General features: G+C 53.9%; 1 protein-coding gene across 1 annotated transcript; it reads right to left on the bottom strand.

Moving 5' to 3' along the window:
* Window positions 1–2,171: 2,171 nt before the first annotated feature.
* CD101 (CD101 molecule) lies at window positions 2,172–21,224 on the bottom strand. The gene is made up of 9 exons (XM_075724003.1): window positions 21,167–21,224; window positions 19,577–19,954; window positions 18,240–18,656; window positions 14,685–15,068; window positions 13,518–13,901; window positions 12,149–12,553; window positions 6,189–6,596; window positions 4,924–5,319; window positions 2,172–2,362 (listed from the first exon to the last, which is right to left on the bottom strand). Exons 1-9 carry the CDS (start codon window positions 21,222–21,224, stop codon window positions 2,172–2,174), a joined length of 3,021 nt encoding a protein of 1,006 aa, XP_075580118.1.
* Between the last annotated feature and the right edge of the window lie 581 nt (window positions 21,225–21,805).

Below are 21,805 nucleotides of genomic sequence, written 5' to 3'. Positions count from 1 at the left end.
AAACTGGTGCAGAAAGCTGTTTTAACAGACCCATGCAAACGGTACTTCAATTCGATAGGAAAAGTCAACAGCCTGAACACACAGTGGAGAAACAACTTGCTAGACAGCAAACCTGCAGGAGAGGAGCCTGCCAATTGCAAGTCAAGCACAAACAGTGGCACGCTGTCACACGCACACAGAAAAATCAAACATCCTACTGGGATAAGTAAACGGGACGTAATCCACAAGGCAGGGGGGGAAACCTCTGCAGAGCGCCCCACGTGAGGCTCTGAGCACTCACACCGCAGGAGGGACAGCTGGGGTCAGGGCAGCAAAGGGAAAACCTGCACGAGATCCAGAAAACATAACCCGCAGGGAAAGGCTGAGCAAGCTGGGGCCAACCAGTACAGACAGAGGAGGTGGCTGAACAGGGAAACGGGAGCAGTAAGTCTTCAAACTTACGCAAAAAGTGCTTTTTCAAGGAGAAAGGGACTGAAGCACCTTCCAGTTCCTTGTGATACAGGGCAGACAGCTTTTTCTAGTTGCAAGGAAAGTGAAGGACTTGAACAGATCATCCAGGAGGGGCTGTGGTGTCTCCAACGCTCCCTCTGATCAAAGGAAGCAGGTCCATAAACGTCTGCCATGATACCCATACAGCTGCTTTTGTCTGAGGATGGTGCTTTGAGTGTCACCCTGACACCTGACCTAACTCGCTGGGGCCATGGCTCACTTCACAGAGGTAGGGGTTGAGTACCTTTCCTCTAATGCATCAGCCAGCCAGCCTTCAGGTAGCACAGCTTTTCAGCCTTGAAAAGGTGAGTCTGAGCTGGATCCCAGGGCATACAGCGGCTGTCCCACAAGCACACACATGGCTTTGCCAGGAGGAACAGACCCCTTAGTGTCTTACTGGCAAATTTCTGGGGCACAGTCTGCATATGACTCAGTGGCAGCGAGGAGGACGACTCAGGTGGTTTTGCAGCTAGTGTAAGGGGTACATGCTCAGGAAGGTCCCTCCCCAAGACGGAAGGTGCAGGGTTTCATTGTCCGTCCACCATGCAGACCAGTAAGACCTCATCTATACGCAGGTGAGAGCCCTAGGGATTTACATATTCTCACCATAGTGCCCTAAGGCACAGCTGGGAGTCTGCCAGGAAGTCTCTCCAGGCAATGGGGAGCTTGGCACCAGCTCTGCAGCAGCTCAGCTCAAGAAGTACTCCAAATTTACTACTACATTACACACATAACCTTTTACAGATATAGGCTGCTCCTGTGCTGTAAGCTGCTGGTGGCTGATCCCGCTTGCATCCCATGGTGCAACCTGGAGGTGTCTAACACCAGGTTGCAGCTGTGCAGCTTACTGACCCACAGACAGCCCATGCATGTGGGGCTGAATGCTGTCTTCTACAGCAGTCCCAGCAAAGGAAGGAACTGGAAAGTCTTTGTACAGTCATCTCCAAGATGTCTTGGTGTCTGCTTCTTCCTTCTGGGATCCAAGAATCCATGCAGGTCTCTTATTGGGTCAACAGGATTCTTTTTTTATGGATGGCTGTGGTGCTCCTGCTATGGACTTTCTTCAGTCCCAGCCAGCCTTGCTCAGTCCTCACCTTCCTGTGACAGGTTTTGTGATGAAGACCCATTTCCTTTTGAAGAAGGTGCTCTTTGGGCACAGGTGCTCTCAGAACGAGGGGACAGTGTCCAAGAGCTTCCCCAGCAAGGGATGGGCAAAGGCAAGTGCAATGCCTTAAATGGGACACCAACACTCCATTTCAGGCTCTGCCCCTGGGTTTTTGCCTGTGCACCACATAGATTTTGTCAAGTCACCCAAAATAAGCAGCAATTTGATACTTTTGTGTCACAGTGCAAAAAGAGCTGGTTTTTCCCTTATACCTGTAAGAGAATAACACCACTTCCATCCACACTGGGAGACACATACAGCAAGGGCCTCAAACATACTGCAATGAACAGAGTGTGAAATAGGTGGGTACCTAACCTATGAGACAGGAACACCTGTTATGAAAACTGTATTTGCTTAGTGATTCAAAGCTGCTTCGTTCCATTGAAAGTAAACACGCGATTTCAAAGATTCATTGCAAGAACTACTGCAAAACAATAAAAAGCCCCTCTGCAAGTACTCAGTCCTCCTCAGCTGTCCAGCTCTGCTCCTTCAAGTTACATCTGCCATTATAGACCAGCTAGGTTTTCTTGACCTCTCCAGCCCCTTGCAGTTCCATCACCTGGTCTCCTGTGCCCTTTTTGCTTTTTCTGAATTTGAAGTACCAGCAGAAGCCAGCAAGGGCCAGGAGAAGTATCAGAATCAGTGGTAAGTATAGGATGAAGTTCAGCAGTGGTGGGGATGAGCAGATCCTAGAAAAAACAGTTGACTCTGGAGGGAAAAAGAAAGGAGGGGAGGGGAAAAAAACAAGTGAGGCCTCAAGCTAGTTTGAGCTTCTCTCTTCTACTGTTTCTATAGGTTATCTTCTTATAACTTTTCCTTCAATCTTCAACACCTACCAATTTTTAAGAATTCATACTGGCTACCTGAGGAGAAGGGGGAGAGAAACCAGGCAATTTACCTCAATTTCTTGTTTTGGGAGGTCAGATAGGGTCCTGGCTCCTTCAGCTGAAGCATCCCAACATAGACAGCACGGCTCTTCAGCTAACCCATTCCAGGCTGGGCTCAGTAAGGAGAAGCCAGGTACCCTTCACCCCCTGGGTCCCTGCCTGACACCAGTGACAGCAGGGTGAGGCAGAGGTCTGCCAGAGGCTTCACAACAGAACAAGGAGGGACAAGAGGAAAGCAAAGGAAACCAGATCAAGGAGGTCCCTGTCTCCCCAGACGCCTGCCCCTCCTTGCATCTGCCACTCTGCTATCCTATTTCAGCCACACAGAGCTGCAGGCAGCTGCGAGCCCCATCCCTGGCAGCTCCTGCAGAACAGCTCCCCACTTGAGGTGGAGGCTGCCTGTACTGCTGGTGGACCTTCTGGGCACTGCGAAAGACTGGGTTTGGTCAGCCCCATGCTAGCTGAAAAGCTCTCATTTGCAGCCTCTCCATTTTTGTCCCGGGCTCCTTACAGCCACCAACTAATCCTGGCCATCAAAATCTCCTCACTTGACACACAGCTTCAACACCACAAACTGACCTCAGATGTACCTGGCCTACCATGAAGGGTCATGCCAATTCCTTTAAGGTCTGTTTTATCCATCTCAAAGTGTTGTTCCTCAATTCTCCTCCTCACCCAACACCCATGTGCAGATGCTTTCCACTTGCTCTGCAGAACTGTACTGAGCATAGGGGTCTGCTGATTTGAAGCTGTCCACAGGGGTGGGCTAGGTGTGACCCTAGGGATGAACGAACCTGGGGGCTACTGCTGGCTGTGAAACCGGCTTTTACCTCTCTACCTCTGAAGCTTTGTGCCCCATCCACACAGACGGAAGCAGCATTTACTCTCCCATAGGAAAACAAGGCAAAACAACACCACATGAATGCCTCTCTAGTACTAGGGAGGTATCCGAAAGGGTAGCATCAGGGATTAGAGATGAAGTTACTGCTGGTTACAGGTATACTTGCACATGGCTGTGTCCTTACCCCTTGGAAAACTCTGAAACATTGAAATCTGTGAGCCAGAGGGACATTTTGAGATACCTGCATCACTGGAGAAACACACATGGGGGGAGTGCAGAAGAGAACACCCAGCTAATCTCTTGGATTTTGTGAAAGACATGAAAACTACTTGGCCAAAACACTTATACAAAAATTGGAGAAGAATTTTCCAGCAGTTACTGAGCAATTTTAGCAATGGTTACTCCACCACTACCAGGTAACAAGAGACAGAGGGAGCTGATGAAGGAGAAATCTGAGTGCTACAGGGAGCTGTGATGGACAACAGCAGGAACATAACAGCAGGGGAATGAAGCGCTGTCAGTCCTTCCCCATGTAATTAAATCCAGATTAGCTCTGCTGTAGCTCAGACTCATGTGAGTAGGCTCTGTGCGTGCCTGTGCCAGTGGCAGGCACAAGGGAGGGCTCTACAGGGTCTCCCTGCGCTCTTCCATGATGGTCAGCATTGGTAATTGCTGCAGAAGTTATAACACGTGTGGGCACCCAGGCTGGCTTCAGGCATGGCAACTCCAGGGCCAAAGGCACGAGAAGAACTGCAGAATCCTCTCAGCTGGGTGCAACATGGCTGATTTCACAGTTCATATTTTTTCCTCCACATGGGTCATCCAAGCCTCCCATTTCCCCAAAGAGGCAACAAGAGAGTACTTTTTACCTCCCGAAAAATACTGTGTGTGCCTAACTGAAATCTTTGGTTTTATTTATTTGAAATTCTGTATGCAGAATCCAGCTCTATTTTTGCATCTGGCATGCACCCCAACTCACCCCAAGAGGACAGAGGCTGTTTTTAAGAGACCTCACTGGAGATGGACTTGCCAGAAAAATCACACCAAGAATTTTTTCCCCAAAATAGTGCTCTGGACGACTGAGAGCAGGGGTTTGTGCCCATGGTCCTGCAGAGAGCCCACAAGCCCACAAAGCACTGCAGACACAAGTGGACTCAATGGTACCCTCTGGACCATGTGCCCTGCAGTTGGAGCTCTTGGTGTCTAATCTGACCACCACCTCCAATGTTTACAATGCCAAGCACCTGGGTTTCAGCCCTGGCAGATCAGGAACAGTATCTTATTGCCTTCCCCTGCCAGGCCCATAGCACGTGTCCCTTGAAGGGCTCCCCTCCCTCCCCTGGCTCCCAACACAACTCTGGTGACCTCCCCAGCACTGACCCCCACTGCGATCCCTGAGCAAGTCCTCCCAGTCCCTCTGCATCCTTGCCATCGCAGCCGGCATCGCCAACAGAGAACTGCCATTACCCCCTCACACACCCCAGCACGGCTAAGGGGGAACTGGTACGGGGTGAGCAGCCCCTCACGCCCAGCAGCATTACCTGGTGGGATGGTGGTGAGCCGAGTGTACCCCGAGTGCGCAAAGGCTTGCGGAGCCCAGTCCTTCCCCTCGCTCTCCTGCTGCCACTTCTGCACCTGGCAGTGATACACCCCGGCATCGCCCTTCTCCGTGCTGCGCAGCGTCAGGCTGAAGTCACCGGCAGTGGGGCGGCGGAGGTGCAGCCTCCCCGCCAGGCTCTCCTGGGGGTACTCGATGGCACCGTCATGGTGGAGGGTGAGCAGGGGCCTGGCACGGCCGCTCTCCTCCCCCTGAAACCAGGTGGCCGAGAGGCGGGAGGCGGGCGGGTGGGTGCCCTGCAGCAGGCACTGCAGTGTCACCTCCTCGCCCTCCCTCACCGAGATGCTGTGGTTGGTTTTCTCCAGGTGCAGTTTGCGCTCTAGGGCAGAAGGCAAGCAGAAAGAGACATTGCAGTGTTGCACTGCCATAGAAATGCTCCTGTCTGTGCCTACAGGCTGATGGAAATCTTCCAGAGCAAACCATGGGAGATTGGGATGGCCTCTTGGAAGAGCCTCTAGCAGGGCACCCACAGGCCCCCTTGCTCCCTAGGGTGACACATTCTCCCTGGGGTGTTTCCCCCTGCCCCATCATCTCTGCCCTTTGTTCACAACCCTCTGCTGTCATACTTCCCTCCCCCTCCAAATAAGCGATAAGGCATCCTTTGGACCAAAAGCTATTTAGGAAGCTGGAATTCTCTGATCCACTTTATTTAGGGCTGCAACCATTAGCCAGGTCATGCTGAGACAGAGGAAAGGACTGAGCCAGGGAGACCCACTGTGCACCCCAGCAGTGCAGCACCCAAGGTAGGAGCAGCTGAACATTCAGCCTTGTTCTCTGTGGCTATGTGCAGCAGAGTAGGGAAAACTTTGTCTCTTGCTTCAGGATGCTCAGGAGTACCAGGAAAGAACTACTTCTCTATTCACAGCACTGTACAACCAACAGAGTGCACCAAGTGTTGGAGGGAAAAGAAAATGCCACAATTCACTTTGTTATGAAGCATTAGACATCATCTGCCAGTGGCAAAAATACCAGCTGGGTTGGTTTGGGAGGCTGCAGTAAATCCTCCTAATTCCCTATTTCCCTTTGAGAGGCAGTGACACTTCCTGCACCCCTAAGTCTCAGATCCAAAGCCAGAGCTGCTGGTTCTCCTAAGCCCTGCCAGCTTAGGAGAGGTCTGGCAGGTGCCCCCATCATAAATAGGTCCAATGTCCTCCAGCAGCACCTATGTGAGAGATGACCGCTGCTCACCTGGGAGCTTGAACTCCAGCGTGGTCCTTCCTGATGCTCCCTCTCCGAGTTTGTACCAGCCATCCACCAGCCAGAGCCATTCCTCTACCACACAGTAGTACTTGCCCTGGTCCCTGGGGTTCGCAGAGAGTATCCACAGCCAGAAAACATTGCTGGACACCCTCTGGCTCAGGAACTGGGACTTTTGTGCAGGAGAGCTGAACTCAGCCCCGTATTCCAGTATGCTGCTGTAGTCGGCCCTTACGATTTTCAGAGGGGTTGCATCTGCTGGAGGAGGAGGTAGGAGGTACCAGGTAACAGCAAACTGAGAATTATTCTGGGCAAACACAATCCTGCACTCAATGGCTGTGTCAGCACCGCCGGCAATCTCCACAGAGCTCTCCTTCGTAGATACCTGAAGCTTGCTTTCTAAAACGAAGAAACAAAATAATCACGCTAGCTGCAGCTGCCAATACAGGAATGCTGGCAAGGAGAGGAATAAGCCTGGCCTGAGACACTCACCAAAAGAGGAGGGAGGAAGAGGGTGCTCAGAGGACAAAGACCCATTAGGGGATGCTGGAGTAGGAATGCTAAGGGGAGTAGGGGAAGGAGGGAAAGAGCAAAACCACACACCCTTATTTAAACTGTGGCAGGGAATCACTGGGTGCTACGGGGCTGGGGAATAGCGGAGGAGGCGCCTGGGGGACCACGGGGCAGGAATGGGTGGATGGAAGCAGCTGCTGTGTTGTAGCTCAGAGGCAAAGCCTCTGTCTGAAGCAAAAAAGTCTGTCTACCACTGGTCCTATCAGCAGGCTCACACATAAGTGACAAAACCACCCCACAGCTTTGGAGACTGTGAACAAGCGTCTTTTATCTCAGAGAGACTACAGAGCCTACGTGGGTTTTGCTAGCAGTTGCCATCTCAGGCGTTTGCTGTGGTTATTAACCGGAAACCACATAGCACAGTCCTGAACATCCACTGTGATTATACCCAGCAATCATTCAATTTAGTGCTGAACAGCTCAGGAGAGGAGAGCTCCAGTGCTGCCTGCAGCTCTGCCCCCCTGGCAGGGTACACAGTCGGTCCCAGCTGATGCGCCTGTGCTGCTTCTGGTTTGAGGGACCCCCTTCCTGCCGCACATCACCCGTTGCTGACGCCTTTCCTTCTCCTCCAGCAGCAGAAAGGCTGCAAACTGGTCTCTTCAAAGGGCGTCCGACTGCCTGCGTTTCCACTCCGCCCTCCCCTCCACGCTGAGACACCACCTCTGTCAGACTGGGGCCAGCAATGAGGTGAAGGAGTACACACAGATATCTACCCATGGCTAGACAGAAATTACTCAGAACGAAACACCATCAGGGTTTCAAGGGACTGTAGGAGAGTTTCCATTCTCAGGATTTCCCTTGTGACCGAGCTGAGCAGCTGGACTCTCTGTGCCACAGAGGCTGGGGGCAACAGAGCTCCCTTAAGCTCAGCCCCTGGGTGCTGGTTTGGGGACGGGCTGCAGAGGACACGCTGAGATGTCCCCACGGAGCATCTCAGCCCCAGGCCCTCAGCTGCAGGCTCAGCAGGGTGCTGTCCTCCACAGCACCTCCCCAAGGGATGCAGCGGCAGTGGGTTAGGGAGAGAGCCTGTGGACCAGGAGAGAGCTGTGGCTTCTTTTACAGGGGCTGAGCGGGAAGAGGGACACCACAGGAGAACGGCCACACATTTCCCCTTCCTTCAAGCATTTCTTCTTGAAACTCAAGCAATCTACTTCAGAGGCCATCACTGTCTTTCTTGAGGCCAGTCACTGCAAAATATCCCAGCTGATGGCCCTTGACACCCTTGTGCATTGCCTCTGCCTACATCTCAAATTTGCCAACAAAATCTCCCAGCTCACATCCACTTAGGCTGTTTTTTCTCTTTGCACCCTATTGCACTTCCTCCTCTTCTCTCCACACTGCAGACAGACGCATTTTCACCAAAAGGTAGACAGTTTCCTCCATACTAGGACTTGCACGTCCATAAGTCCCAATATCTGCTTACTTGCCTCACCCCAGTGGTGAGGATTTTGGCACCGGGAAGTGGATGCTCCCAAGAGATCAACAAAGTGCTGTCCTGCATTTCCCAGTGCACACGCCCTGCTCTAAAGGAATGGGTAAGGGTAAGAAAGAGAAGAGACAGGAAGGCAATCACCCTAGTTAGGAAGCTGGGCAAATTCATCAGATCCACACATGCAGAGACCAAGCAGACTTGGGCATATTTAGGAACCAGAAGCAAGTTGATGTCTTCCAACTTCAGCAGTTAAAAGTGCACCCAGCCCAGAGCCAGCTCTAGGGAAGCACAGAGAGTCTCCCTCCTTGGAGGTATTCAAAAGCTGGTCCTGGGCAACCAGCTCTAGCTGGCCCCGCTTGAGCAGGGCGTCGGACCACAGGACCTCCAGAGGTCCCTTCCAACCTCAGCCATCCTGTGTTTTTGTGACAGGTGAGCTGATCACACTGGAAAAAATAAGACACTCAGTTCTTAACTTCAGCTGCTCATTACAGCAGGAATATCACTCAGCCAGCCTGCTGAAGTCCAGAAGGGACCCAGAAGTGAACTCTGCCAAAGGAAACACTAAAAATATTCCCAGGTACTTTAACTGGAGACTTTGTCCCCATTTCAAAGGCCACAGGAGAGGAACAGGCAGGAGCAGGGGATGTGGTAGATGTCAGGGACAGCCTTCCCGTGTCAGACACACGGATGTGCCTTCCCCCAGCTCCAGCTGTGAGCGAGAGCATGCTGGCAGACCCGCCCCGCCACTGTGGCAAGCCGCTCCGCCACCTCTCCCAGCAAAAAGTTGCCCCAGAAAAGTCATCTATAGGGCCATGCTGGACCAAAACGTGTGCCTCCCTCTAAGTAAGCTCCTCCCGGCAGTGCTGCTGCAGTCAGGGGCGGGTGAGTGAAACCCAGAACCTTTCCCCAAACCCAGAGAAGGTGCCAGCACAGGAGACGGCAAACTGCCCGGGGTGGCCTCTCACTTGAGCATGGCCCAGCCTGACACCCACCAGGGCAGAAAATACTCTGGAGAAGCAAAAGCTACTACAGCTCAGAGAGGAGCCACAGGAACCACTACTGTGAGCACTTGGTTTTGATAAGAAAAATTGCTGTTACGGTCTCAGATAAGATCACCTCGAGAGGAAGCAGAGCACTTGCTGCAAAGCCCCTTTCTTTCAACTCCAAGCCTCCTCTTGTTCCTCTCGCTCCCACAAGAGATCAATTACCGAAAAGGGCAGAGCAGCTGCCTGCCTTTTCCTTTGGCACAGAAAGACATAGCGCTGTTTTCCCTTTCGATTTCAGTTTAATTAACCAAGCCAAGCCTCTCACTGTCCATCTCACTGTGAACCCTGCCTGCTGACACCGCGCTTTCTGCCTGGCCCGGGAGCCTTGGCACACGCAGAAGGGCACGGCTGCTGCAGCAACCTGTGCGGGCCGGATGGCTGGAGGGCCAGCTGGTGCAAAGCCCCCCGCAGCTCACTCCAGAGCTGGGGGGAAGCCACCGTGGGCGGCTGCGCTAAGAGGCTGGCGAGAGCATCCCTGCTAGGGTTGGGCAGCATCTGCCTGCCCAGGGCACTAGTTATGGGACCCCACCAAGGGTCGGATGCTGAGCTACTTGAGAAGTCGGAGATGGAAAGAACCTGTTGAAGCTGCTAAAGGGTCTGGAGCACAGGTCTTATGAGGAGCAGCTGAGGGAACTGGGGTTGTTCAGCCTAGAGAAGAGGAGGCTGGGGGGAGCCCTTAGCGCTCTCTACAACTACCTGAAAGGAGGCTGTAGTGAGGTGGGTGTTGGGCTCTTCTCCCAAGTAGCTAGCGATAGGACAAGAGGAAATGGCCTCAAGCTGCACCAGGGGAGGTTTAGATTGGATATTAGGAAAAATTTCTTCACAGAAAGAATAGTCAAGCATTGGAACAGGCTGCCCAGAGAGGTGGTGGAGTCACCATCCCTGGAAGTGTTCAAAAAAGGGGTAGATGTGGCACTTTGGGACATGGTTTAGTGGGCATGGTGGTGTTGGGTTGATGGTTGGACTGATGATCTTAGAGATGCTTTCCAACCTTAATGATTCCTAGTTTTACTTTCATTAAAAAATAATCCAGCCACCAAACCAGGAAACATGAAATTATTATTCTACCCTTAATCGGTTTAGTGGTGGACTTGGTAGTGTTAGGTTAATGGTTGGACTGGATGATCTTAAAGGTCTTTTCCATCCTAAATGATTCTATGTCCTCCTTCCCCTCCTGTTACGACTTTTCACGCATGTCCCTCCTGTCTGAAGCTACAGGCCAGATCCACAGTGGCATTTAAACTAAAGCACCGACTGACACTGAGTGGTAAATAAATTGCCGAAGCAAAAGTCAAGAACTGGTGTATCTCTGCAGGCTCCAACTATGAGATTTTTATATGCGAAGAAACAGGCTGGTGATTTTCATAATTCGCAGCTTTGTTTTTCTGCAGTTTCACCTTATCCCATTGCTGCTAGAGCCGGCTTCCTCCCCAGAGTTACTCTCTACCTTCCCAAATATCCTTTGCTGGCTCCAGTACTAGAGCCATCAGCCACCTCCCACTGTACATCACCCCCTCCCAGTTCCCACCATCTTTACAACATTGCAGTATCCAGTAATGGCTGCAATACATTTGGAGCCAAACATCGTAATATCTTGCTGCTCCGCTGCTACCGCCTCCTCTGTGTAGACGATCTACAATTACACCTATCAATCTTAATGCCATTTACACTAGTAATGTACACCCACAGCCGCTGTCTGTTGTCAATCCTAGCCTCCCGTAGGACCACCCCACACCCGAGGCTGGCTGCAGCTCAGGTGTAACACGGAGCACCCCAGCACCCAGCTCTGCAGGGGCGAGGAAAGAGCAGCAGCGGAGCAGGAGGGAGAGCACCATGGAAACGAGCCCGAACAGGGAAGGGAACATATCAGCTTACGCTACAGCAAACCCATCAGTTAAAAAACACAGAAAACACATAATTTCAGTTCACTGGGTTGTGATCCCAAAACTCCAAGTATAAGAGGACTGAGCACTTAATGCATGAAAAAAGAGCAAGAACTCTCCTTTGCTGGCAGAACAGACACTAGGAAAAAACCCAAACATATTCTCATGCCTGCCTCCACAGGCTCAGAGATTTTGGCCCCGACAATCCCTTCAATTCCTCCAGCAGCCCCAGACACGAGCAGGGCAAGCCGACACCGTGCTGCTGCCAGGGGCGGTGGGGAGCAGGCACACAGCGGGATGGCCACGGGGCTGCCGTGCATCTGCAAATTCTCTCTTCTGTAAGAGCACGAGGCTCCCTGCGCAATGCTGGCAGGCGTGGCAGTGGCGCGCACCCTGCCTGCAGAGGTGGCCGTAAAAGGGAACCCTGGGCAGGGCCCCCAGCTACACAGCCCAGCCATGCCCAGGAGGAGATACCTCTACCCAGAGCTGGCTGCACCTTGCAGTCCATGCTGGCTCCCAGCCCAGCAGAGAGCCCTGGTGCGTTCTCAGCGCACCTCAAATGCACCGAGAGAAGCTCAGGGGGGCACAGACATCTCCCAGCACCAGCTTCGGTGGCCTGTCTCTCTCCGCTACCCTCCAGCCCCCCAGAAACCCGCACCATGGGAGGCACTTCATGCCCCCAGCATTCAACTGGGCTCCATGGGGGGGACTACTTCTTCCCAGAAACAAGGCTTAAAATCCTAGCGGCAGGACTGATCCCTATATACTTGGCATAATCTGCAAACAAATAGACATTGCCACTCCCCAACACCAAACTTGCCTCCAAGAGTGTTATCAGGAGTTGTGGGTGCTGAGGAAGAAACAGGACAGGCAGCACTGTCTTGTGCAGCCCCGGGAGGTGACCCGGCTGCGGACACCCCAGCCATCAGTGGTCCTGGTTGCCCCTGGCATGTTTGATGGATTTAAATTTGCAGAAGGAGAGATCTCTGCCAAAGAAGCGCCCATGGCGCTGCTTACCTGGCAGCACCACCTTTATCCCCACGGCATTGGACTTGGTGGTGGCCGCTGGCTGCTTCAGCGTCAGGGTGTTTCTCCTCCAGACCTCCACCTCACACTGGTACACCCCCTCGTCAGCAGCTGCAGCATTGTGGATGTGCAGCCTGGAGGAGGTGGCAGCCTTCGTCAGCTGGGCTTTCCCCTGGAAGCGTGCCTGCGCTGCCCCCCAGGCCACTGTGCCGCTGGGAAGGACCCGGACCAGCTCCTGGTAGTGGCCTGTGGGTGGGCTGGGCTGGAAGAGCCACCCCACAGACACCGGCACCTCCTCAAGGGTGTAGCTGGCACTCACTTGGCAGACGAGTTCAAAACTCTGCCCGTATCCGACGGTGGCAATTCGGCTTCTCAGCGTGGCATGCAGACCAAGACCTGCTCAGGAGGAGAGAGTCCTTGGTGCCGGGACAGAAGTCCTGCCCCGTGCCACCTCGTCGTCACCCTTCCCATGCAGTGCCGTCCCCGCTGCCCCAGCCACCGCAGCCCCATGGCAGCCAGCAGTCCTGCTGCTCCTCTGCCGCTGCCACTCTCCCCTGAGTTTCACTGTGCTCTTCCAAACCTATGCAGGCCCTGGCCTCTCCTACCTCATCCCCTGCTCTCCCACCCCCAGCCCCCCGGGCAGCCCTGAGTACCCTCTCTTCCAGGCTCCCCCATCCCACCCCAATGGCAGGGACCTGGGGATCCTCTGCTGATGCTGCTGCCCTGTTTGCTGCTTCTTTCCACACTCCGCAAAAGGCTAACAACTCCCGTGGCCCAAACGGTGCTCTCAGGCACCTGGACCAGCAATAAGAAAGGAAAACACCCTAAATCACAGCCAAAAGCTGCCTCTCCATCAAGGCACCCATTCCAGCAGTCAAAAGAAGAAATGATGTGGGCATTGCATGCTGGAGAGGTTAGCGGCTCTGTGCTCTGACAGGAGGGCAGGAGAAGCGATCAGATGCCAGCACCAGGGGTGTATCTCTGACAAAGGCCACCATATGACTCGGCAAGTGCCTTTGTTGAGCTTAATTACTGCAAGTAATTATGCTGCTAGAACAGATATTTTGTATTTCAAGTTAAGGAGACAGTCAGAAAGACCTGCTGAACAAGCACTGCCTTTCAGGTCTCCAGGCACTTTAGCTGTTGTGTCCCACTTGTCTCTCAAAACATCTTGTGGAGGACTCAAGCACCCTGCTAGAAACAGGGAAACTGAGGCACTCCAGGGCCAAGTGATCAGCCCCCGGTCACCCTGCAGCAGCAGCACAGCTCAGGGCACAGCAGACGTGTCCACCCGCTTCTCCAGCCTTGCCTCCAGCGTGTCCAGCCTCGAAAGCCCAGAAATAGGGGTGGCCCAACTCACCCATGGAGCTGACTGTCACTGCTGTCTCCCCCTCCTCTGTCCAGCTCTGGCCTCGGGACCACTCCGTCACTTTGCACCCGTACCGCCCACTGTCACCCTCGTCCAACGTGTTGGGGATCACCAGGGTGAAAGTGCCAGAGCTCGCTTTCTCCAGCCGAAGACTCCCCCGAGTCCCGCCATCCTGGTAGGCGCTGCCCAGGCTCAGGGTGCCATCCCGATCCATGGTGGCCACCAGCACCCGGGGACCCGGGTGCTGCGGTGGCAGGTGCCACCACTGCACAGACACGGGGCTCGTCGCTCCTTGCACCTTGCAAAGGAAGATCAAGGCATCTCCTGCCATGACCTGCGGCGTGCTGGTGGACACGGACAGGCGCATGCTGCTCTCTGCAAACAACAGTTACTGTGTGGGAGGGGATGTTGTGGTCCTCAGAGAAAGCCAGAGATACTGTGGCATTAAATGGAGAGACTAGATAAATCTTGACATTGGAAAAAGGAAAGGAATTCTCTGAAATTGTCAACCAGACTTTTCTTATAACTTTGGAGAGGGCTTTGTGGTTTGGTTGTTTTTTTTTTTTTTTTTCCTTCTTTAATTTCTTTCCTGGGACATGGATACATAAAGAAATACTTAAGAAATAGAGTCCCAACAGGCAGCTCCTGCTACATCAGAATAGCCATCATCTAGCTATGACAAGGAAACCAAGAGTCTCCTACACATCTGTCTGAGAGTGGTTTCTCACAGGTCATCCCTCCAAAACAGAGAGAGCACCCTGATGGAAATGGTAATGATCCCCCCATCCAGAAGTACCCGTTCTGCTGGGTCATCCTGTGATCCTCAGGAGTAGCAACAGGCGTTACTCACAGTCTTCTGTACCAAAGACACAGGAGGACCCAACCTCCCCAGAACTCTACCTATTTGCCCCAAAACTTATTGCAAAGAGACTGAGCACTGCAAAGTTTACACTTTGTTGACAGCTGCTGCATCTGTCATGCCAAGCTAGAGCAAGTGCTTTTTCCATTATTATCTACCAAAAGCTATGCAATATTTGTACTCTTACTGCAAACAGCAGGTGTGTTACCCCTGCCAAGATGAGGCCAGGCTTAAAGCGTTCCCCAGTCAGCACTCACTGCAGGTTTTACCCAGAACAGCAGCCATTAGGATTTACTAACCTATCGGCTTCACGTTGACTTGGATGCCTGATGACAGATTGGTTTGGATGCTGTGAAAGTCTCCAGCAGTCTTCACCTCCGAAACAGAGCAGTGGTACATACCGTTGTCCTTCAGCCCCACCTCATAGATGGTGAGGACATAAACCATGTTGCTTTGCTTGAATGCTCGGAGCTGCCCCAGCTTGGCTCTCTTCTCATATTCTTCTTTCCAAATCAATACCCCACAGGGATCAACCCTGGCCACTTCCACGCTGTTGAGAAGCCAAAGCACTTGGAAGTGCCTGCTGCTGCTCTTCTGAGCTCCCACCATGCAATTTAGCTGCAGGGTATCACCTTCAGAAAGGGAGGTTTCAGCAGCAGTGATGTCCACGGAGAGGTCTCTGTCTGTGGGCAGTCAAAAGCAAAGAGGGTGCTGGGTGGCCCTGCCCACACTTCCCTCCCTCCTGGCAGCGCCAATGGCCATGCAGAGGGAAACAGGAGGGAATTCTCTATTTAAACATTTTCTTTCACTAGAAAAGTGATCAGGATGGAAAATTTTGCCCATGGAGAGACGGTTGCCAGCTCTAGGCACTAACCAGCAGCCGCAGGTGGAAGAAGCACCAGAGCCTTGAGAAGCTGAGCTCCCCACTTTGGGGCAGCTAACCCCCACCCCGAGCAGAGCACCCATCGGGATGGCCTCAGGTCACAGCCACCCCCAGCTCAGCTCAGGTATCCGAACCAAGGGCTGCCCTAACGCAGCTTTTGTGGGGGGCTTTTGTGAGGGGCTGCTCCATCTCACCTCCTGGAGCTGTCCTACTTCATGTAACAAATATACTTTAAACCAGAAAAGGGCACAAAGGGGCTTTATCACTCAGTGGTGGTTTTAACTCTGCTGTCTGTGGTGGGAGAAGGTGCACGGAGTGCTGACATTCAAGTTGCTTGTCTGAATCTGACGCTGCTGGTGTCGGATGCTGCAGCCCTCACTGGTTGCTGTGGGTTGTGGGCAAGAAACGCTCTCAAAATTGGAGAGGCTTTGGGTTAGTTCCTATAGAAAGCAGAAATGTCAAGACTTGTCAAAACATAGTGAGGTCAGAGCAAAGCAAGAAGAGGTGGAGGTCATTTCCTAGCCCCTGTTCTGCCCCCAGCTACTGGCCAGCAGTCAAGCAAAGAAGGGGAGCACAGTCATCTTGACATACCTTCTTGGGCAGTCAGCCACACCCGAGATAAGGACCCTGTCTCTGGGTCCTATGATACGATTCACCTTCCTCATTGGGCATTCAAAGCCTCTGCTGCTAATGCCCCCCGTTCCCAGCTTCAGCCCATGTGGAGAGCGGCTGCAGGCAGAGACCCACGGGGTGCCCCAAAACTCTGCACTGTGACCCCACACAACAGTGGCATGACTAAAAAGCAGAAGGTAAGGCTGAGCCCCGACTCCCTGGGCAGGCAGCCCAGCTTATGCTGCTTCATCTCCCTGGGTCACTGTGGTGCCCCCCATGTCTAACAACAAGGGCAAGGCTATGTGCTGCAGTTTGGAGGTAAAACAGAACAGCTCCCAGACTGCCACTGGAAGGGCTCAAATAATTTATTGAAAGCAGAGCACCCTGTGAATTTAAACAACGGTTCATAAACAGTTTGCCAACAGGAATCCCAGCCACTGCAGATATGTTTGGCATTCCCAAATATTTGCTGGAAAGTTTATGGAAACTGCTGGAGCAGTTGGCCACAGTCAGAGTGGTCGCTGGCTCCCGGTGCAACAGGGTGCTCAGCCCCACAGCCCAGGCTTCCCACGGGGCGCTGGAGGCAGCCCCCAGCCCCGCAGATGTGATGAAGGGCTCGTACGCCTGCCACCGTTTCCCTCTGACAATAACAGCGACTCTAATACAACCACCGTGTTGTCCTCTTACCACCATTGCCTCCCTTCTACCCTTAATGGCTACCATAGTGCAAATATTAAACTCTGACAATGTTTCTCTGTTTCTAAGAAATAGTGTGGCACCGGTACCTGAAGCCACACACTACCAGTCATAACAAACCCTCTTAAACAAGCGGGTGCAGGAAAGTGCACTGACTGTCATTGCTTGCCAGGCAGCAGCAGACATGGAAAGCCATTGCTGCAAACAGTGCGTAATAAGGGGAATAAAGCTTTGCCAGTCAGCCAGGTTTCTGGAACCAGGCTCTGACAGTGGCAGACTGCATTTCCCTCCCCTCCCCCAATACCTTGTCCCCCTGAGCTGCACATGGGATGTTTGGTCCTTACCCATCCATTTCTTTGGTTTCCTGCTCTGACTCACCACCCTTCTGTGAGACACCAGTTCCCCTCACCACCCTGGCTCTACAGCCTCCTCCATCCTCCCCGAGGCATAGGGACATGGTACACCACCTCCCCAGGCATCTTTTCTGTGAGAGACTTGCTCCTATTTTATAGCATACTACTGCCTACGTTAAAGGGCGTCAACTAGACACAGCCTTGCCTTGGCTGCTTTGAGGTGAAACTTACTGGTGGGAAAGAGAGATTTTCCCTCTGGGCACAGTTACCCACACACAACTGGAGGAAAAGCAGGGTGAGGGACCGCAGCCAGCAAAGGGCTTGTGGCAGGAGCGACGGCGGGCAGGACACTCAGAGGAGTAGCAGCAAACACACAATGCTGTAATCATCCCAGGGAAGCGGGGAGAGAGGGATTTTCCCACCGGCCCTGGGTGAGGCCATGCAGAGCTTGCAGATGCCAGGAGCCATGGGAAGCTGCTAGGTAGAGGGAACAGGAGGTGCCTGGCAGGGACAGAGTGGAGCAGGGGCAGCTGAGCAGCACCGGCAAGGGGCTCGTTTTCATACTTTCCTATTTTAATCCATCTCATATGTGGTAGCAGGTCTAAATCTCCTCTTTCTAAATACCTAATACTACGTTTTCCTAGAGCATAAGCCAGGAGCTTAGTGCACCTACTTCAAAGCACAGTCTGACCCACAGTCCCATTACCACCATATATGAACTAGTAGGAGGAGACACAGGGATGGTCCAATAAGCAGCAACACCAGTTGCTCTGGAGACCAGGAGACTTGTGACAGCACGGACAGACAAGCTACCTCCAGCAGACACCAGAGCCATGCAGCACATGCAGAGCATCTCCACATCCCCTGATGCCCATGGCTGAGGCACTGCGATGGGCAGCTGACTATTACATACTTCAGTTCTTGAGGCCATGAGACCCTCGAGCCAGTCTCATAACACAGTTTTCCGCACATGGGGCTTAATGTTGCCAAGGAGCCAGGCTGCTGCAGGCACACGCTACTCTCTGTTAACATCTCGCATGGGCCTGTGAGGTTGCACGATCGCTGCCAGTGTCAGACACTCAGCTGTGTGAACCTCCAAAGCAAGAAGCACCAACAGCTCCCAAACCAGAGGCTGCCACAGCCCTAAGCCCAGCCCGCCCGCCCCCTCTGTGCCTGGCAGAGGCAGCCAGACCCACCGGTGGGTCCCTATGCTGCAGCAGAGGCAGGCAAAAGCCACTGAAGGCTGCTGTTACAGGGCTTTCAGCGCGCAAAGGAGTTGGAGCCAACACGCGAGTTCGCAAGAGCCTTACCCTGGCTCACGACTGCCAGCGATGTCCTCCCCGTTTGCTTGCGGGAGATGTCCTTCCACGTCTCATCGGGATCCTCAATCCACTCGGCCGCCTCACAGTACAGCTGCCCCTGGTCGGACGGCTCCACTCCCCCGATGGAGAGCTTGTAGGTGGTGTTCCCTACTTTGTTCAGCCGCACGTCCCCTGCCAGAAACCTCTGCGCGTAAGAGGGCCCTGGCGTCAAAACAAAGTCCTTAGAGAGGGTGAGGACCTCCTCAGCGTGGCTCTCTCCTGCTCCCTGGAGATGGTACCAGCCAACAGAGAGATGCGTGTGCTGGGCGGTGGACTTGGACACCTCGCAGATGAGCTCCACCGCGTCCCCTTCGGCATGGGTGAGGACCTGGGGCGCCATGGAAGCTGAGAGGGTGTCTGCGATCACTGAGCATGGGGAAGAAACACAGACAGCAGCAGGTCACAGGAAAAGTCATCTCTTGGCCTTGATGGGCAACCTGCCGGCCACTACAAAACCATGGCCAGGCCCTAAGAGATCTGACAGCATAGGAGAAACATCTTTTGTAGCTGATTGACAAGGCTTCCATCAGCCTATGCCAAGGTGCAAAGTGGTTAAAACTTCAGCAGGGAAGAAAGCACAGTGAATCTCTCTGCAGTACCCTCTTCAGTCAAACTATGGGCAGTATTAATTAGGCAGCCCCAGGGAGATTAACATCCAGCCCCTCATGATCCCAAGTGTAGGCTGGTAAAACCAGGATAAAGGAGGAAACAGGGATGAATACCAAGCGGAAGTACCATACTGCCATGTAGAACTCTACATGGCAGTGGGCTCACAGTAGGGCCTTTCCCTTTGCCTTCCCTCTCCCAGGGCTCTGCAGCAGCTGCTACCTCCCTCCATCTGTGGGTATCCAGCTTGCGTCAAGTCCCACACCCTGACCTGAGAAGACACAAACAGCTAACACACAGAGCCTGAAAAATCTTGACCTCCTAAGCGTTTATCTGTGAAATGCTGTGGCTGCATCAGGAGCTGAAGTTAAAGTTGGGCCATCAGACAGCAGAGGCTTCCTCTCCCTTCCCTTGCCCTGGCTAGGAGACAACAGCCAGAGCCACCTGCAAGGGGACATCTGGGCATCCCAACCTTGGCCACCCAGGGGTAGGATAGCAATCCCACAGTAGGGAGAGAAGGAAAATTTGTTCTCACCAGTCCCATTAATCACCGCTTTCCCCCACTGCTCCTCTATCAGAGCCCCAGAGACAAGCACTTCTCCCCTGTGCAAAGGTGGGGACAGCAGAAGCCTGCCTGCACCCCTGCCCGGCAGGGAGCAAGGGTCTCTTTCAGGACCCACCTGAGAGGTTCACCTTGGCGCTGTAACTCCCAAAGTACCTCTCGTCAGTGTTGGGCGTGTGGCACTCGTACTCGCCGGCGTCCCGGTGCTGCAGCTCGGTGATGTGCAGCAGGACGGCATCCCCCTGCACCCGCTCCACGTAGATCCCCTGGCTGTGCACACGCTGGGTGTAGATGGCGTAGGGGAAGGAGGGGTCGATGGTGCTGACGATCTGCACCTCCCGCTCGGGGGCCGAGGGCAGGTAGATGGACCACTGGAAGTTCTGCTCCGCCGGGCCCTGGTAGCCGCTCACCTTGCACCACAGCGTGATGTGGGACCCTCTCACACGGTAGAGGGGCCCCTTCTGCACCGTCACCACCCGTTGGCCAGTGCTCAAACCTGCCAGCAAAGAGTTGGCACTTGCAGTGTTTGCAGGGGTATATGCTCCCCAAGGGCTGCACACCCGAAACAGCAGTGGGTCTGGATACGCACAGGACCGCAATGTAATACTGAAAAGAATTGCTGTGCAGTCTCATTCTTTGAGGCACGAAGTCCAAGAGACTTCACACCCCTTGCAATTGTAAGAACAAGTCCTGTAACAACAGGCCTCCAAACTTTCTGGTCTCCTAGCATGCTGGGGGTCACACGACAGAGACCAGAGCATCATGGCCAGAGGGCTGTCAAGCTTGTTCGTGGCTGGAGAGCACCTCTCAGCCAGCTGTTCAGAGGAAGCAGCAACCAGGCTGAGATCACCGGAGGAAGCTTGTGGTGTGCTAAAATTAAGAGGACCAAGCACATGTGGGGGGAGGAGAGCAAGTGCCAGAAATGACTTCTGCCAGAGAAGAAAATGCAACGCAGAAGCCAAGGGAACAGGACAAGCAGAGGGAACGGGCAGGCTGGGTGATGCAGAGGTACTCCATGGACAGAAACCAGGGAGGGTGTGGGAGAGGGGGCCAGCAAGAGCTCCTCCAAAGGCAGGAGGTACTGAGAGGCATCAAGGGCTCCCTCTATTTCTGCCTGCAGAGGGTTTGGGGAGGTGATGGCTCCCACAGAGCTCCCAGTGGTGCCTTGCTCTATTCTGGTGCCCAGCATGCACTCCAAGCAATATGCCCAGAGGACATGGGTACCAAGTCAAAAACCAACCATGGAGACCAGGCCAGGGAAGAGAGCTGCTGGTGGCACAGCCTAAGAAACCCTCAGAAACCCCCTCCTAAGGGAAGGGGAGGGTGAGGTAACCCCCTCCGCACCCCCAGCAGCCATGCAACAGGGACATGCACGTCCCCTCACCAAAACCATGCCAGGGTCTGGGCCATCACTTTGGAGTGAAAGCACAGTGCCAAAATGAGAACATGCTGCCACACCTCTTCCCATAGCCAGTGAGCTGGAGCAGCGCTGGCCACAGCAGGGCCGTCCTCACCCCGCAGCTCCAGCAAAGTGCCCCGCTGAGCCACCCACCCAGAAAGGTCCTGTCCACCCACTTTAGGAAGGCAAAGTGGCCAGGGAGATGGCCCACACCTCTGATCCATGGGGGTGCTGCCCCCCAGCCCCAGGTGCTTTACCTTCCCCCTTGCCTGCCCCAGAAAAGCCCCTGCCACTGGGCAGGGCACTCACCTGGGAGGAGGAGGAGGAGGAGGAGGAAGGCAGCTGCCAGGCACTGTGCCAGCCCCATGGGAAACGGCTCTGCTTGGGTCCTCTCCCAGAGCGGCAGTGGCAGGCTCTCATGAGCGATGGTGACAGCCACCCGCTATGTTGAAAGCGGCTGAGAGGAAGCTGCAAGGCAGCAGTGGTTTCCTCTGCTTAGAAACGTCAGGAACAGTTTGGGAGCGGGGTGCAACTGCGACGTAATACACCTCTGGGGGGTGATGGCTGGCACCTTGGCCCTGCACCTCCTGGGCAAGGGTGATGCCCAAGGTCCCTCCTGCCACTGTACGTGTGCCAGGTGCCTGGCACTACCGGCTGTGGCTTTGCTGTCCAACAGCAACTCAGGCTGACCCTCTGCCTTGCCACTCCTGCTTTGTTGCATGGAGTAACTTGCTCCCTGCTAACAGAGGGGGCGAGGGGCCAGACACCAGGGAGGGATCGGGCAGATTTCTAGGGCTGAAGCTCCCCCCAGCTATTTATTTTCCATAGCTGCAGACAGCAGCATGATGCCTCAGGTACAGGTTGTGTTGGCACAATGCTCCCCAAGGATGGCTGACCAAGCTCTGCCTCAGGATGCAGTGGGGCACCCCAAGTGGGGTGTCTTTCCAC

This window comes from Pelecanus crispus, chromosome 1 (genome assembly GCF_030463565.1).
Source record: "Pelecanus crispus isolate bPelCri1 chromosome 1, bPelCri1.pri, whole genome shotgun sequence".
NCBI lineage: Eukaryota > Metazoa > Chordata > Aves > Pelecaniformes > Pelecanidae > Pelecanus > Pelecanus crispus.
Note: the sequence above shows the minus strand (reverse complement) of the source record. Positions and strands in the feature narration are given on the sequence as shown.

Bases quoted from the DNA above. Each gene is read 5' to 3' on its own strand.
- CD101 (XM_075724003.1), bottom strand. From the start codon at position 21,224: ATGGGGCTGGCACAGTGCCTGGCAGCTGCCTTCCTCCTCCTCCTCCTC. The intron at 6,597-12,148 runs GTAAGCAGCGCC...TCTTCGTTTTAG, and splicing joins GATAAAGGTGGTGCTGCCAG to AAAGCAAGCTTCAGGTATCT. The intron at 2,363-4,923 runs GTAATGCTGCTG...TTTTCCCTCCAG, and splicing joins GCTCACCACCATCCCACCAG to AGTCAACTGTTTTTTCTAGG.